General features: G+C 35.8%; 1 protein-coding gene across 1 annotated transcript in view; it reads left to right on the top strand.

Moving 5' to 3' along the window:
* The window catches only part of LOC104522193 (probable ubiquitin carboxyl-terminal hydrolase FAF-X), a gene marked incomplete at its 3' end in the record, with an annotated part of 41,324 nt that overhangs the window by 6,351 nt on the left and 16,451 nt on the right, over window positions 1-18,522 (top strand). Inside the window, exons 4-13 of the mRNA XM_010164414.2 lie at window positions 830-942; window positions 1,683-1,901; window positions 3,383-3,498; window positions 3,745-3,996; window positions 4,077-4,215; window positions 5,766-5,918; window positions 9,867-9,971; window positions 11,475-11,681; window positions 12,895-13,031; window positions 17,831-17,964. Coding sequence (XP_010162716.1) covers window positions 830-942; window positions 1,683-1,901; window positions 3,383-3,498; window positions 3,745-3,996; window positions 4,077-4,215; window positions 5,766-5,918; window positions 9,867-9,971; window positions 11,475-11,681; window positions 12,895-13,031; window positions 17,831-17,964 — 1,575 coding nt within the window. The remainder of the gene's footprint in view (window positions 1-829; window positions 943-1,682; window positions 1,902-3,382; window positions 3,499-3,744; window positions 3,997-4,076; window positions 4,216-5,765; window positions 5,919-9,866; window positions 9,972-11,474; window positions 11,682-12,894; window positions 13,032-17,830; window positions 17,965-18,522) is intronic.

The raw sequence follows: 18,522 nt of genomic DNA, 5'->3' as shown, positions 1-18,522 counted from the left end.
TATGGCTTCCCCTCTAAGCCCTTCACCAATTAAGTGGCCCTCCTCTGGACACTCTGTGCCCAGTGGCTTTCATTGTTTCCAGTGTGTACTGATACATGTCCAATATATTTTTATGTTGATATTTAGTCCTATTTAGATGGGGTTTTTTTAACTGAACTTTTGAAGGGGAAGTACAGATTTCTTGAAATACTGTGTTAAAAATAACTCCAGAATTCTAAAAAAGTGTGGAACACTGTTCTTTAATTTTAAACTTGACATATGGTGGTTGCAAAGGTTTACAGCAGTGTTGGGTCCTGGCAGCAGGATTACAAGAAACTGTACTTCAAGTGAGGACGAGAGACAGAAGGATTCATGTTTATTTTTGCACGTTAATTGTGTCTGGAAAGCTGAGCAGGTCTCACCCTTTCTCTTCTTTACTCACTCAGTTTAACTGGTAGCAGCTAAACAGGAGAGAACATAAACGCATGTGCACCAGAAGAATGGAAGATAAAGATTGTGCTTATTGTTATTTTTGCCATTATGTCTTTGAGTGTTACAAGCGTGGAAAAAAACACACCCTATCGCGTGTTTCTAAAACAATTTTAAAATTATCTTAAGGAGTGCAATTTTTGAAGTGGCTTTACTAGAACATTAATTTGTCAGGTTTTTGTGCATTCAAGGTTATCAAAGTTTGTCTTCGTCCGAGACTTCTCTTTTTAAAATAATTCTGAAACATTGAACACCAAACCTTTGAAGACCATATCACTATTTTCAAATATTAAAAGTTCATGTAACAACTAATAAAATTGGATATCTAATAGTTTGGTTTTTCTTTTCTGTTTTAAAATAGGCCTTGATGTCAAAAGTGAAGCATGCCAGCGATTTTTTCGAGATGGGTTAACAATATCCTTCACAAAAATCCTTACAGATGAGGCAGTGAGCGGCTGGAAGTTTGAGATTCATGTGAGTTTTTAAAGTTGTGTTTCTGTAAAGCATGGTAATTTAAGTGAGGAAGGAGACTGCAGAGACTGAATCTAATTTTTTAAGCTCATCTCAGCAGAGAACTCTGAGAAGTCTTGTATACATGGCTCTGGGGCTGGGGGAAGTCATCCCTCTATCATTGTTTCATCTTACTGCCTCTGGTGTTTTTGGAAGGAAATAAAACATGAGAGATGATATGGGGAGGAACTGAACTTTGGCTCTTGTTAGGCAGGCTGTCTTTGGCCAGATGTCTAGAGACATGCTTATTTTTATGTGCATGCTAGGACATGAAATCTTGCTTTTTAAGTAAAAGCTTTTAGCAACCTGCTAACTTCTGAATGTTTGTAGCAACTGTTTGAATATAAAAACTACTTGTTGGACAGCTAATCACATAGCGAATGAGAAGCTGTGACGATCTTCATAGGCAAATTAAAATCTGTGAGAGAAATAGATGAAAGAAGGAAAATTTAATAGTTCAGTGGTGATTTATGAATGTCTCAAATAACCAAAAATATTTTCATCTTTTCCCTGAATTTAATTTTCAGCTGTAAACAGATAATTTAAACTTTAAAACCTTTATTGGAGGAAGTACAAATTAAGAAACAACATTGTAAAACTCCTTTGCAACTCTGCATGCTAGGTACACATCATTCAGACTTCAAGGTTCATATTCGTCGTACGAATAACCGCCGTATTCTTGATTGTTGTTTTTTTCTTTATAGAGATGCATTATTAACAACACTCATCGACTAGTGGAACTCTGTGTGGCCAAGCTGTCCCAAGATTGGTTTCCCCTTCTTGAACTTCTTGCCATGGCCTTAAATCCTCACTGCAAATTCCATCTATACAATGGTACTCGTCCCTCAGAAACAGTTCCTGCAGGAGTCCAGCTCGCTGAAGATGAACTTTATGCCCGTCCTCCTGACCCACGATCACCAAAGGTACGAGAGCATTTTCAGACCTGTATTTTTAATTTTACGCAGTGTTTGACTCGTACATCAAATCATGATTGGTTAAATTTCCCCTTCTAACTCTGAATTTGGGTCTTTGGTCCACAATCAAATTCTGTCATGTGTTTCTGTCGTAAGCTGGCACAACTCTATTGGAATGCCATTCCTACTGTGTTAATTGGCTTGCTTGTATTTACCAGTTGATGGGTTTACCTTCAGACTCAGCATGATTTTGTAGGTGACGTATTTTGAGGAGGGGGATATGTGAGATGAAGTAGTTCCCGATGATGGGAGAAATGTTTTTAATTGGACATAGGATGCTTGTGTCAGTGTGGTTTTGGGTTTTCTTGTGTTGGTTTGTTTTTTTTGGGGTGTGGTGGTGGTTTGGGGATTGGGTTTTTTTGTTGGGGGTGGTGTTTTTTTTTTGAACTGGCAGTGCAGATTAGCAATTGTTCTGGTTCTTTGGTCTGAATTTCAGAATTGCACTCCAGGTGGTATTGGTACAACCTCAGGAGCTAACCAGATTATATTATAGTTTAGTTGCTTTCTTCCCTTTTTTAAATTTCTTTCTTTTTAGTAGAACTACTAGCTATTGATATGTAAGAACCAAAGATAAATAACTCTGTCCTTGGACTTCCTTGCATTACAAACCACGTTTAGAAGAATGTTATTTTGCATTCTTACTGCTTTTATATGTAGTGTTATCACATCCAGGACCAGAAAAAAATGCCAGAATCATCATACTTTGTGTAGTAACTTAGCAGCCAAAGATTAACTTGGAAGTATGGTCATTTTTATTTCTATATATTTGATAAAATCCTTTGAATTAACTGACAATATATTACTGACACTTCTATTACCTTCTAATGGTCTATTTTGTAAGGACTTCTAAAGCAAGTTTTGTTAATAACAGGTGCTTGAAAGTATTTCGAGATAGATTCGACCTGGATCTGTTAGAACAGGTCCAGAAGAGGGCCACGAGGATGATTCGAGGGCTGGAACACCTCTCCTATGAAGACAGGCTGAAAGAGTTGGGGCTGTTCAGCCTGGAGAAGAGAAGGCTTAGGGGAGATCTTATAGCGGCCTTCCAATACCTGAAGGGGGCCTATAAGAAAGCTGGGGAGGGACTTTTCGTTAGGACAGTTAATGACAGAACTAGGGGGAATGGCTTTAAACTGAAAGAGGGTAGGTTTAGATTAGATATTAGGAAGAAGTTCTTTAGTGTGAGGGTGGTGAGACACTGGAACAGGTTGCCCAAAGAGGTTGTAGATGCCCCCTCCCTGGAAGTGTTTAAGACCAGGGTGGATGAGGCTTTGAGTAACCTGATCTAGTGTAAGGTGTCCCTGCTCATGGCAGGGGGGTTGGAACTAGATGATCTTTAAGGTCCCTTCCAACCTAAACCATTCTATGATTCTATGATTCTATGATAGTAATTTGTAAATGTCAGAAAGTAACTGTTTCTTATTTTGCAGGGTTGGCTAGTAGATCTTATCAACAAGTTTGGCACATTAAATGGATTTCAGATATTGCATGATCGCTTCATGAGTGGATCAGCATTGAATGTTCAGATAATTGCAGCTCTCATCAAGTAAGTTATTTGAAAATAATAATTTATGTATTTCAAAAAGTTGAACTAAAATATTATGTTAGTGCAAAGCTTAGTCTTTTCTTGAGGCACTTCCTCTCACACCATCTCTTAACTAGTTGTGTTTACCTTCAGCATTTCATGTGCTTGTAAATAGACGTGAGTTTCTTGAATGAATTGCTCCTTACTGTCTTAATGTTACACAGCTACCAATTATTGCACTTTAATCCCCTTTTTCTTTCTTTTTAGGCCATTTGGACAATGTTACGAATTTCTAACATTACATACAGTGAAGAAATACTTCCTTCCAATTATAGAAATGGTTCCACAATTTTTAGAAAATTTAACAGATGATGAACTGAAAAAAGAAGCAAAGAATGAAGCCAAAAATGATGCTCTGTCAATGATAATCAAATCTCTAAAGAACTTAGCTTCAAGAGTTCCAGGACAAGAAGAAACTGTAAAAAACTTAGAAATATTTAGGTTAAAAATGATTCTTAGGTAAGATGCTACTCCTAATATGATACGCTACTTCTGACTTTTTTTTTTTCCTCACTTCTTACATTTAATTTCTTTCACAGGTTGTTACAAATTTCTTCTTTCAATGGTAAGATGAATGCACTAAATGAAGTTAACAAAGTAATATCCAGTGTCTCATATTATACTCATCGACATGGTAATCCTGAAGAGGAAGAATGGCTTACAGCTGAAAGAATGGCAGTAAGTTGCCCTCTTCACTGAAATTCATTTTATAGATTCTTTTTTCTTCCTCCTTATTACTTTAATTGTAGAAGTAGCTATTATTATGGAACCTGCACACACTGCTAATTTTCATATCTAGTTTTATAAGCAGTAGGTATCTTGTCATGATAGTAAGTAATTTTAATAGTTATCTTTCTGTGAAAGATTGCTGTTGAGAATTATTTTCAGTGCTGTTAAAATATGCTTTAAAAAGGTATTCTTGAATAGTATGGTTTTTATACTGTTTTAAAAAAGCCGACCTAGATAAAACAGATGTTTTAACAGTGAAACTTCAGTGCCACTGTACCTAAAAATTGAATGTTCATTGAAATAAGGATCTAGTCTGTTTTTTGTGCTTCAAGTAATTTTTTCTCATTACAGTTCGAAGTGACTGCTCTGCTTTTCAAATTTCAGAAGTTGGATTCTTTGATACATTTAAATTTTATTTATTTATTTAATATTTGCCTACTTTGACTACTTTTTCATGCTTGAGTGCACCTGTGGGGAGCTATTAAAATGAGCATTTATAAAGTTAAAGTAAGGGCAGTTTTTTCTTCACCTTTGTGAAACTTGTTGAGTGATTTTTGCACTGATCTGCCTTGTCTTTGTGAATGGCTACCTGTTGTGAGGTTTATAATCTGCAAATGGACTGTTGACAAAAAAAGAATGATTGTAGTTTGACTTTTTAAAGCAATAGGAGAAAATAGGTCTCTCTACATACTATGTGTAGTTTGGCATCTCAGACAAGATGTCTGTTTTTAAATGAAAATTTCTAGATTTAAGTATCTCACGAGACTAGCTTGAATATTGCAAGTCTGGTCGAGGACACTGCTGGAAGTTACGATGCTGTGAACATTTGTTTTCTTTTTTTAGTGCTCAAAGCACACACTGCTTTGCTTCAGTCGGACCCTAATCTGATTGTGTCAATAACACCACTGAAAAAAATTGCCTCTACTTAAGTACGGCTTGAATATTTGCCTCTAAGTCTATTAGAAGCATTTAAAAAGAACCTATAAGTGGCAGTACTTAAATAATCTTACCTTTTTATATTTCAGTCCTTGCTTATGCTCTTTTTACGTGGTATGCTGTAAGCATACCAGTAAAGCTGGAAGTCTCTTAAAGAATTTGGTTTTGATATTTAATTATTGTAAATGGGAAGAGAAAAATTTTGTTCCTTGACTAGAAGAGTTAACTGTTCTTCCCATTGGATTTTTTATGTTTGAAGTTGTTTGAACATTTTTATGCTTTGAGTTAATGATTTTAATGTGCCTGAAAAATATTTCCCCTTAAGTTATCACAGTGACTAGTGTACTGGTTTATTTAAAATGCTGATTTTTTTTTTTTTAAGACAAAATTGAAGTTAGCAATAAATACCTCCCTCTTATGCTGCATCTTTCTCATTCTTATGTATAATTAGAATATTGTATATAGAGTCATTAATCCATAAGAGGTTGAATTTTTTCTTTTTAGCTTAAATATCAGTGACAGCACTTCAGTAATTTGAGATGCACTACTTTTTTTATATTCAGGAATGGATCCAGCAGAATAATATTTTATCAATTGTGTTGAGAGATAGTCTTCATCAACCTCAATATGTAGAGAAGCTAGAGAAAATTCTTCGTTTTGTCATCAAAGAGAAAGCCCTCACTTTGCAGGATCTTGACAACATTTGGGCTGCACAGGTAAGGAATTCAACTGTTCGCTACTGCGCAGAAGGGATCTTGCTGTATGTCACGTATTGAGAAGACGATGAAGACTTGTGCTTCTTATGCTTGGTGTTAGACAAAACTAGAGGAAAATTTGCGATCAAATGGTGTTATCTTTTGGGGTCCTGGAGCTCAAAATTGTCTTCTCAGATGTCATCAGTAGAAGAGGTCAGCTACACATGTATGTAACGTCTAAAGGAACAGTTCAGAGCATAGTGCAAAGATTATACTTTTTAAGTATTAAGGAACCCTCAACGTTGAGCCAAGTCCAGATTATGAAAGAACATGATACATTGTGACTTAGTATTTCAGAATGCATTAAAAATACGTATTGCTAATCTCCGAGTTAACCACAGTTGTATAAACTTTTCCTAGGCGATTGCTATTAATGAAGCTTATAATAATGACTGTTCTAGAAGTTGTTCAGCAGCAAATTCTTTCCTTTATGTTGTAATGATTATTTTTGAAAAATTATAAATTTTGCAATATTGGCTTGTTTACTTAAACGACTGGTGAAGCTGGGCTTCCTAGCTGTGGGCTACATGAGTTTAGTGCACATAAAGGGCAACTGAAGTGACAAAATCATTATAAATTATTGAGTAGACAGAAAATAAAAGGTCGTTTTAGGATAGAAACAAGCATGAATACATATATCCTTCTTCATAAGTAATTAGTAGTGAAACTCTAACTTAATTGTACAAGAAAGCCCTTAGGCCAGTCTTTCAAGTGTGGGAAGGCTAAATCGAATTTCAGAGATAGAGGGCTGTGCTGGTTTTGGCAGGGATAGAGTTAGTAGCTTATATGGGACTATATAGATAAGGCAAAAGATTTACCTGTTAAACTCTAACCTCAGCCCATGAGTTTTCTCTTACTCTTCTGATTCTCTTTCCATCCCACTCTGGGGTGGAGAAGGAGTGAGTGGCTGTGTGGTGCTTAGTTGGTGGGATTATACCACGACAAGAGCTAATACAGGAATTGGGTAGTGTTGTATCTCTAGTTTACATGTGTTTGCACTGTTCTGAAACTGTAACAGTTTGGCATAAGTGGATTTATGGAGGTGTCCCTAATTTCAGGCATGCTATTTTCAGTTCACATTTACAGCACTTGGGACTAGAGGTGATATAGGGGAGGGTTGACTTGAGATCTCTGGTGTTTCAACTAACAATAATAATAATCTCTAGACTTCAGTTCCAGCATGATAGTAACTGCACAAACTGAAACTCAAGAAAGTCTTTATTTTCTCATTTTCCCTAAGTCCTATTTAGAAAATTACATCATGTAACAGAGAAGTACATAGATTACTTGAATTAGGATCTGTGATCATATTGTTAGCTTCCAGCTTGTGGTCTGTAGACCTTTCCAGACTATCTTTGTAAGAAGTCTGTATTTTGGGAAAAATGGACTTTTAGTCCATAGTTTGCTGTTGTAGGTTTGTATTAGCTATATTAGAGCCTCAGCTTTCATAAGGGGGAAAAAACCCCCAAACCAACCAACCAACCAAACCCCTGAAATGTGGAAAAAAGTCTTCCAAGCAACTGTATTGCTCATAGTGCCTGGAAATGGGACATGTGGATAAGCTAGTTTAAGTCAAACTTTTTACCTTTCCAGAAAAGTGTATAAACAAGTGGTGCAACCCTTAAAAGACAGAGATAGTCCATCCCAACAACTGCAAAAAAACCCCATAGGACTAAATCTCCCATGTTGTCAAATACGTGGTTTACTCTGCTCACTTCTCAGGCGTTCAGTTAGGTAGTTGCCACAGTGCACTTGCTCTGGTTTTGGCCTCTACTTCTGTGTGAAAGTTGAATTCAGTCTTACTCAGGTAGATGGTTTCACTGTGGCTTTGGCCATGGAATTAAAATAGACTAAAAGGTAAGAATATCAAAATCTGCTAATACAGAATGATTTTTACCGACTTCACTACTCCCTGTGTTTATTAGTTTTTAGAAGTTCTTGTTAAATGACTACTAAGAGCAGCTGGAGCATGAAATTCAGTAGCGAGGAGTTGATTTACTGTGTAGCTTTATATAACAGGCAGGCTATTTTAGGTCTGTCTCAGTGCAGCAACGGTGTGGTTTTGCTTTCAGGCCAGAGCTGTTATGTTGCTGCCTGGGTTTAGAGGGTGAGCATGCACAAATTTACAGTTGACGGTATAGAAGTGCCCTAAGTATCTCAGTACACGACTAGAACAAAAATAAGTAGTTTATGAGAAGTGATAAAGTCATGCTGCTTTTGCCTTTAGAAGACAACATAAGTTTTAAGTGTTTTCATGTTTTACAAAGTGAGTGCTCACAAAATAGAAGTATATTTGATTCAGGGAATAATGTTGGAAGTCTCTAAAGGCAAAAGCATTAAGTTGCAGCCTGTTGAGTTGCAGGGAAGGATCCAGCTGGACAAGAAATAAAATTGCAGAGGTTAGTGTTGGTGTCTCATTACTTAGGTTCTGGAGCATTTAACTAGACCTTTATATGCACTTCCCTGTTTCTGCACAGCAAGGTGGTAGTTCGCACACCAGGTTCCTTATTTACCTCTTCCTACTGTCTTGTATTGCTTCTCCAGCCTTTTCTGTTTTTAAGAGCTTCCTCATGTCTGTTAAAACCCTCCCAAGAAAAGATGGTTAAATGCCTTATTCTTACTCTTCTTCCCCTGCCCCCTCAAGCAGCTGTACATACCTCTCCTTTTATTTGTTATATTGTAGATAATCTTTCTGCTCTGTATGCTCTCAGTTTTTCTTTCAATCCAGGAAATAGTCTGGTAAGAGAGAAAAATTATATGATGCTTTGCAAAATCAAGTGGAATGAGTTGTTTAGTGATTCCCTCTCTCATAATCTGTCCCATAGCATGAAAATGAATGTTACTACTTTTTTTTTTATTTATTTATTAAGAAAAACTTATGGCACACTATAAAGAATTTATGGCACAGCATGTAACAAAGCTGTGAGTCTGTTTTTTTATTTTTAAGTGCACTACTGGTGGAGCTTCTAGAAGGAAATTAATTTCAAAACTCCTCATGCATGCATTTTTAATACTGTAAAAGATTAGTTACATCAGAGTTTGTTTTTCAGGTATTTGGTTTGCATTTTTTACTCCACAGTTACAGGAAACGTTTCTACGGTAAATCAGCTATTGATTGACTTAGTCCAAAATTGTTCTTTTCCAGTGCAGATTTGTAGGAAGGAAATTTTCTTCTTGCCCAGACTCAAAATTGAGCTAGCTGTTTTTTCCATACTGTCTTCCTTAAATGTCAGAATTGTGATATACACCAAACTCTCATTTAAAACTGTGTCTAGTATATAACTCAGCATCTTGCCATTAGTTGTTTGATTGTTAGACTTTGTAAGTTTATAAGCTGCTAGACTTCAAGACATTGTCTGCCAACAGGTTGTTTGTAATAGAAAGATTTGGTTGTTCATGAATCTGCTAGCACAAAGGAAGTACTTCAGCCTGAGAAACTATGTGTAAATAACTAAAAATGGTTTTACAGCTTAAAACACGCTCAGTGAAATTCATTGAGGAAGTGGATTTTGAGTCCTTTCTTTAAAAAAAAACACCAAAAAAACAAACACTAAATTTACGTTAAATTAAAATATTGATTTGTAAGTTAAAATACCCTTTTAGACCTTATTGTCTACTATCCCAGCATGATTTTGTTAAAAAAGTAAATATTGTGACACTGCAGCATTTGTATTCTAAATAAATACTTGTGTGCACACAAACAGAGCACATGTAAAAAGCATACAAGGGAAATCTGAATGTTGTGTCAGTGAAGGAAGTATGTGGTTTGCCGTGCTGCTCCCACAGCACCAGCTTTTCTTTCTAGTCACCTCAAATAGTCTTCTTGTAAAAATGATGTAGGATGTCTTGCTGCTTGACTTAATATGGATTGCTACAAATGTTGATGGATTCTTTTTGTCTTCTTGACAGGCAGGAAAGCATGAAGCCATTGTAAAAAACGTACATGATCTCCTTGCAAAATTAGCTTGGGATTTCTCTCCTGAACAGCTTGATCACCTTTTTGATTGTTTTAAGGTAACTGTATATTTTGACTGTATTCAGGAAATGGATTGTGAAGTTGGATACAGATTTGTGACTCTTTTAAAGTCTACTTTCTCTTTATTTTAGATATGGGCAGTTCCCTTGTGTTGAAAGACTTCTCAATGTGTAGCAACAGTCTGTAATATTTAATATTAGAAATGCTAGATTGTGCTATTTTTTAATGAGCATTTATTGTGAGATTTTCAATTTACTTCCTATCTAAAGCAAAGGCTAGTTATGCTAGTTTAATTGATAGTTTTATTTCTGATTTAAATGCTTTTGGGTAATACACATCTTTTAAGGCCTACAGTATTAAAGGGACATTTAGCAATCCTAGGAATACTGATTTTTTCAAATAAAATAAGTTACTTATCTTAAATACCTTTTTTCATTTGTTCCAGATTATTAAGTGTTGGTGATCTAGTAAACAGTGTTTTTTCTCTTAGCATTACCAAGTTTACTGCACATTGCTACTTTGAATCTTTAAGTAGAGGCGATCAAGGACTTCTGTTCCCCACTCTTAGAACTTCCTCTTTACCTTGTAATATTTTTTCCTCTGGTTAACGAACATAGAGAATGAAACAGTCTCAGGATGATAATGTTGAATGTTTATAAACGTACAATGATTTGATTGAAATCACAAAACAACTTGCTTCTGAAAGTCTATTATGCACTGGCTTTTTCTGGATGCTGCATTAACATTGGTAGCTTCCAGTAGTGGTGCTGTCTGGCTCGTTTTACTGTTTCACTTTTAGGAGATGATCTGCTGTACTATAAGGTGAAAATCAACTTTGTAGACTGTTTTGTGGTTTTAGATAAATGCATTATAGTCACATTTTACATGCAATTTGTGCTCCTCTTAATGAGGGACCTCTAGTTTGGTGAATATGCATCTGATACTCTGTAATCTAGATACTGAACTAAATGCTCAGAAATTCTGTGTGTAAACTGTCACAAGATGTGTCTGACCTTGCGAGGTGGATATGAAGTTGTGTTATATTGGAAACTTACTCAGAAAAAGGTTAACTTAATGCAGAGGACATTTGTTTCAGTCAGATTCAGAGGCACAAGAGATATTAAAATTTTACTCATTTAGTTGTCGTAAGCTATTTAAGAAGTCTTTTAAGTATAAGCACAGGAGTTTTGAGAAAACATTTGCAACAAACAGCAGAGTCCTCTCTGTTTTGACTGTTGGTGGACTTGTCGATGGGTAATGTTAACTTTACAAGCCCATCTGTGATCTTTAAATAAAGATTTTTTTTTTTTTTGTAAGTCTCAAGTTGAATACACTTTAGTTGTAAACACTAGAAGAACTATTCACTTGTGTCTGACTTACGTATTGATCCAATGCGCTATTTATTTTTAATGGAAGTAATTAATATGAAAGTTCTTTATATAGTTGCATCACTTTATTGTTGCATCGTTTGTTAATTGTGCCGGTTACATGTGGAATTAAAAAGAAGACTGGTTTTCATATCAAATAAAATATTTTCTTAGGCAAGTTGGACAAATGCAAGCAAGAAACAGCGTGAGAAACTACTTGAGTTAATTCGTCGTCTTGCAGAAGATGACAAGGATGGTGTGATGGCACACAAAGTACTGAACCTTTTGTGGAATTTGGCTCATAGTGATGATGTACCAGTTGATATCATGGACCAGGCTCTTAGTGCCCATATTAAAATCTTAGATTACAGTTGTTCACAGGTGAGTAATCTGGTATGTTCTCTTGTGAAATCAGTCACAGGCAGTTTCCTTTCGCACGCCATGAAAAATTCAAAGGATTTGGTTATTTAACAAAAATGTTCCTTATCATAGATTTGTATTATTCTACCAACATCCAATGTTATGGGACGTATTTTAAATAACACAGTTCCTGGTTTGCCTGTCTTGTTCCAATTGGCAATGTACTGTAATCACCACATTGGAGGAATTGGAAAAGAACACTACCAAAGTAAATAGGGAGAAAGGAAAAGCTGTCCACTTCCTGTCTTTGCTTTTTTCCAAACTCAACTGCTAATTTGTTTGGGTGGGGATTTTTCTTTTCAGTAAGTCCTATCTATCAATACCTGAAGTGCAGGGGCGAAATGAATGGGGCTGGGCTCTTTTTGGTGGTGGCTGGTGACAGGACAAGGGACAATGGGCAAAAAACTGGAACGCCGGAAGTTCCACACAAACTTAAGGAAAAATTTCTTTACTGTGAGGGTGACAGAGCACTGGAACAGGCTGCCCAGAGAGGTTGTGGAGTCTCCATCTATGGAGATGTTCAAAACCCGCCTGGACGCTTTCCTGTGCAACTTCCTTTCCTCCTCCCTGCTGTAGGGAACCTGCTTTGGCAGGGGGGTTGGACTAGACGATCTCCTGAGGTCCCTTCCAACCCCTGACATTCTGTGTTTCTGTGACCTAGCAAAGGACAGTGAAAACTGCGCACTCTCCTTCTCCACCCAAACTTCTGCAGAAGTCTGCCAGAATAATAATTCATTGTGGTTAGAAATTAATCCATTATCTGTCTTGCTGGCAGGTTTTGTTTCTTAGTTGTTAAGAAGTAGTTTCTCATTGCTTCTTGGTATTTTATAGCAGTTTACTCTGAGTAGCAGTGAATAGAAATAAGTGAAAGAAGGGAAAGATTTTAAAGAGCAAATTATTTAAACACTGATGATCCTATCTAGCTACAGGTTTTCTTAAATATGTACTGAGTGCTTGAGTGCTTCAAGGCAGAGAGCTTGTAACACACTGATTAGCTTCTGACAACATGTAATGCTGCTCAGATACTTTTCTTCTGCTTGTATGCTCCAGAACTCAGTTGATCTAGTATTTGTGTGGCTTTGTATGTTCTATTCTATATTGGAAACTAAAGTAAGGGAATGATGGTAGTTTCTGCAGTACACTTGGTTTTGATTATAAACTCTTGTTCTTTAAGGATCGAGATACACAAAAGATCCAGTGGATAGATCGTTTTATAGAAGAGCTTCGCACAAATGACAAATGGGTCATTCCTGCACTGAAACAAATTAGAGAAATTTGCAGTTTGTTTGGTGAAGCACCACAAAACTTGAGGTAAGAATGGAATGCAAATAAAATTTTGTCTGTTAAAAGTTGAATGGGTTGGAATGAGGCTAATTTTTTATTTATTTTTTTTACCAGAGGCACGGAATGCTTAGGTGGAATCATAACTTATGTTTGAAGATGTTCTTGCATTTGTTTTAATATGTATAAATAGGCTCTAAAATTCAGGTACCTATGCTCAGTAAGAGAGCGTTAACTGTTTCCTCAGGTGTGCTTTTATTAATTTTTAGAATAATAGTCTGATCTGTGGAAAACTTGGATTTGTTTTTCTGTTATCCATGGACTTCTTGCCTAACAATAGAATTAGCTTACAATGTATAAATACATTTTATGTGCATATATGTGTATATGCACACACATACACACCTATCCCTAATCTTTCATGATAACATTTATACAGGTCATCTAGTTTATGTACTTGCAATCAGAGGTGACCTTTTTTTTTTTCTGGGTAAAATACTGATTCTCTCTCTTGAATGGAAGAGATCAGAAATGTGTTGCATTTCTTTTACTGGATTTTTTGTTTTGTTTTGTGGGGGTTTTTTGGTTTGTTTGTTTTTTTTTAAGGAAGAAAAAAATAAAAGCCATTGACTGTTTGGACTTGTTAAAATATATGTTCTTGTTCTCGTTATTTTAAATGTCTTCCCACTACAGAAGTATCTGAGATTCTGTGCACTTAGCTGTTTTTGTATCCACATCAGAATTTTTAGAAACTCCAGAAAAATGTTATTTGCTTATCAGTGTTACATAATTGCTTTGTTTTAATTCTTGTAGGCAGGTAAACTATTCAAATCAGTGTTGCTATTATAGTCTGCTTACAAGAAGGATCAAGGCAGGGAAAGTTGAAGAAAATAAGCCTTCAGTTTACACAACGCTGTTGTCTCATTGATACCATTTAAGGAGCTGTGATAATATTGCATTCCTGGCTTTTGAAGGTTTCTTTATTCATTTTGTTTGCAACATCTTCCTGAATTTTCATAACATTTTAATCCTTTACAGTTTCACATTCATGATTCTTTGAGGTTTTTCCAACAAGGTCACAAGTTACCTGCTTTTACTACCAGATAAGTCTGTGTTCTGTGTCTTGGAGTCCTTAACCTTTTACATGCTGTGAGATCTAGGGGAATGTAGCTACCTGGTTATTCATGTTACTTGTTAAAGTTAAATGCCTTAACAAAGAGGATATGCTTTAAGTTATTTTTGAAGCAGAGCTCATTCAAGGCACTCATTAGGTTTCTGCTCTGAATTAATCTTCAGAGGAACCTAGCCTCTTTTGTTTAAATTTAGGTTCCCTGTATATGTACAGTTAGATGTCTTGAATATTTCGCCTTTTTTATCAGATCATCTCTTCCATTCTGCAGATTTCAGGGAAATCTGCATTGCAGTATGTAATAGTACCTAATTTTTCTACAGAATTTGGAAACATATATGGCAGGAAAGTAAACTTTGAATTAAAGGTTTTAATCAAGGGACTTACAAAGGCCTCTTCCTGTGGAGAAGCCTTTGTTATCAATGTACTGGAGAGGGAGTTCTTGTAGTCCGGTAGTGTTGCTTCTCAGGTGACTGGGAGACCTAGTGAGTGAAAACATCATTTTGAAGTAGTGACTTTCCAGTTCCTCTGATTTTTTTGATAACTTAACATTGATACAGTGTGGAAATTGTAATGCGTGCATCTGATACCTGTTCCTATCAGTTTACCTTATCGGACTTAAAACTTTAATCTCTAAAATCCTTTGGATTGAAAGTAAATTTGGATTTTGGATTGAAAATAAATCGGAGCAGATGTTTGTGACAAGTGCCTCAAACATTTCACAGAGCTTTCTGTGTACAACATTAATCTCATCATCTATATACTGCTTTTTTAGGGTAGTTCAGTTGATTGGCACTGGCAAATAAAAGTTTGGTCCAGAACAACTGAGGCTGCTGATTCTTGGCAAAAATAAGTATAAATTACCTTATGCCATTGGCACTGTAAAAATTTTTTTGCGGAGGAGGATTTTAATTGTTGCTCGTTATTCATGCAGTTGAGCAAAGTGACAAATCGGTTATACAATTGCTTTGGCAAAATTTAACTCACTGACCAGAAAGAAATGCTACATGTTTGGGGAAGTTCAGCTTAACCAGATTTGCAAGAGCCTAAGAAAAGAATTCTTATTTAGTTGCAAGGATACTTAGTAATATTAAGGAATAGTCACCTTTATTACTCAACATACTAACCTTTAACATACAGATAACTAATCACCTTAATTTTCTTTGTGTTGGCTGATGGAGATAGAGCCTCCTGTAGACCAATTTCAGGCACTTAAGTTTAACTTGTATGTACTCAAGCATTAGAAGATTGGTGTCCTGAATACTTGCCCAGAAGAATTAAATGAGTATTGAGAGGACCTTCTCTAAGAGTTTAGGGCTTTTATTAGTGCTTCAATGCAACACTGATGCTAACTGCAAGTCACTTTAGCCTCAGTAGTAGAATGTGCTGGATTTGGCCACTGCTATGTGGACCTTTAATGTCTGCTTTTACTGGTGCATAGCATTTGTTCATGTAGTAGAACAACTCTCAACTTCAAAAGCTGAGTTACAGTGCAGTATTATGTTGGGGAAGTTACATGTGCTGATAAATAATAATAAAAAAAAAAAAAAAGTTGTTTAGAATTTTGCCTTTGTCACTTTTGCAATATTTTTTCTAGCAAATAAGCATACATTCTAACTATTAAATGTCCTCTTTAGTATTTCCAGAGTACTTTAGCATCCATTTCAAAATGCTGATTTTTCTTCTTATACATTGACTTTTGATATCCATTTAGTAGAAACAGAATGGAAAGATGAGTTTTACTGTTAACTTCAATTTTTCACTTTTCTCAGCCTGAGTGTTATTAAAGGAATATGTCCCAATGGCAACATCTTCATATATCCTAACCTCAGATGCTTAAGCAATAATTCTATAGTTGCACGTGGAGTTTGCTTCAATTGTAGAAAGCATGTTAGAGGGTCATGTCAGATGAGCTTTTTTCTGTGCCTAAGGGCAATAATAATCTTGCCTTTGACTCCATCCTAGCAGATGATCAAAGTAACGTTTTGCATCTTGCTCACAAGTGCTACGTAACAACTCACAACTCAGAGCTCATAAGTCTGGTTTGTACAATTATTGAGCTTTTAGAAGTAGTTGCTTACCAAGATGAATCCATGTGTCCAAATTTACTGTTTCTGCACGTTGTTAAGAAGAAAAGTAAAAATGTCTAGTGCAGAAGATTTTTTTAGTCTTCTGTCAATACAACTTTCTTTTTGCTGTACTTTGTAAGATGGATGCAAATGCATAATATCATAAGTATATAAATATACACTCCAATAGCTTGATTCTGCAAAATATGCCGTCTTGCTTCTGATTGTTCCTGTAGTTGTTTCATCATATGTATTTTCCAAATAGTCATTGTTCTTATTTACTGTTATCCTTTGTAAATGCATCTCTATCTAGAGGTAACATCTCGGGTCGCCACTAAAATAGAGACATTTAGTCTTTGGCTGTTTTTTGCTGCTGGTTTATGCTGAGCAAGGAGGGTTGGCTGAGATGGAGTGAAGTGTAACTGGAAAGTTTCTCAAAGTGAAAACGGAGGATATTCTTTCTGGCTATATTAAGTCCTGTACATTTTCTTCCTTCACGCTTCCATCTGTTTTGTTTTCCCTCTGACAAAAGTCTGGGGGGTTTAAGTCTTGTAGGTCATGTAGTATGGAGACCCTGTTTCCTATGAAGGAACAGGGTCTCCATGCTGTATAGATAAATATATATGAGGAAATTTTATTTCTTTTATAAATATGTAAATAAATAAATTTTATTTCTGTATAAATAAAATAAAATGAGGAACACCTCTCTTCCCTCACCACTTTTTTTTTTCCTCTTTACCACGGAAGAGCAGTGGAAGTTTGCATTTTTATGCTGCCAAGATCAGTGCTCTTATCTACAGTTAAGGCATTTTGAGACTATTCTGCAGAGGTGATGAGTTCCTAAGTTCTAGAATTTGATAGAGTTCATGGCATGTGGATTGTGGACCCAAGCTCCGTATTTTCAGTTGCAGTTTGCTTTTGTAATCTAAATATGTCTAGTATTGTTTACGAGCAGCATTCTTGGTCAGACCTTGATAACATTGATAAGTTTTTTCTTAATACTATGTACTCTGCATAACTCTCCTTTTTTATATTTGTACCAACATTTTTTCAGATCAGTATTGTTGGAAAAACCAAACAGTGTCCAGTTGTGCAGTTTTTTTGAAGTGTTGAGAGTTGACATGATTATTGGCTAGTGTTCTTTCACTATAGTTTTAAGACCATTAGCTTTCATTTTGAAAGTTGACCTAGTTTTAGTGTTTTAATATTAAATTTGGAAAAGAATATCAGATGGATGTGGAAGAAACTGTGGTTATTCTTATTGTAGTTATACTACAGTTGAGGGTCTCTGTCTTTACTATGCAGTTGTGGGCAGGTATGTATTTCTATTCCTGTCTTGTTGCAGATATTCTCCCTCCAGCATATTGAGCTGCTCGGAGTGCTTTGATATTTTTCATACATACTGTAACTGTATAATCCTCATTAATTAACTGCTTTTAATAACTGGTAAGAACTGTTGATGTGTCAGAAGAAAAAAGAAGAATATTGTCAGAGACTTAATGTGCTTTCTGTTAGAGATCATTTAGGAAAATTTGGAACTTGCATCAAAGATGAGTTTCTTAAATTGGTTTCTAAGCTGTTAGGTGCAAGACTTCTCTGCTTTTCCTATAATATTTTTATTTTGATTTCAGTCAAACTCAGCGAAGTCCCCATGTGTTTTACCGACATGACTTAATCAATCAACTTCAGCACAATCATGCCCTAGTTACATTGGTTGCAGAAAATCTCTCTGCCTATATGGAAGGCATGAGACAGTATGCTAAAGGTAAGTTTTAAAATAAAAATTACCTCATAAATAGAATGTATGAAAACTCCAGCTAAAAATGGAGTTAAAAGCAAATTCTCATAATGAAATATCTGTTAAGTTTGTTTAAATTTTTAACATCTGTGGGGTTGATAGGCTTTATGGTGTCTGATTGGGCAAGAAAAGCTTAAAACATAAACATTTTTTTCATTATTGAAAATATGGTGTGTTTTACAACAGAATGGGGGAAGTGGCAGCTCTCGTTTATCTGTGGATTGATAAACATAACTTTGCCCCTACTTAACTTAGGGTGGTTATTTTTGTGAAAAGTCCTAATAATCTTGGATTTTGTCCCACTTCTAATTTTGAATTTTTGTAGGCTCCTTTGAGAAGTTTTAAAATCACCTCTGTTTAATCACAGCATCGTAGAATCATTAGGGTTGGAAGAGACCTCTGAGATCAAGTCCAACTGTCAACCCAACACTGCCATGCATATCCAATCTAAACCTCCTCTGGCACAATTTGAGGCCATTTTCTCTCGTCCTATCACTAGTTACTTGAGAGAAGAGACCAACACCC

This window comes from Antrostomus carolinensis, unplaced genomic scaffold, assembly GCF_000700745.2.
Source record: "Antrostomus carolinensis isolate BGI_N321 unplaced genomic scaffold, ASM70074v2 scaffold6833, whole genome shotgun sequence".
In the NCBI taxonomy this organism is placed as follows: domain Eukaryota; kingdom Metazoa; phylum Chordata; class Aves; order Caprimulgiformes; family Caprimulgidae; genus Antrostomus; species Antrostomus carolinensis.
The sequence above is the reverse complement of the archived record's forward strand: the minus strand, read 5'-3'. Positions and strand labels throughout refer to the sequence as shown.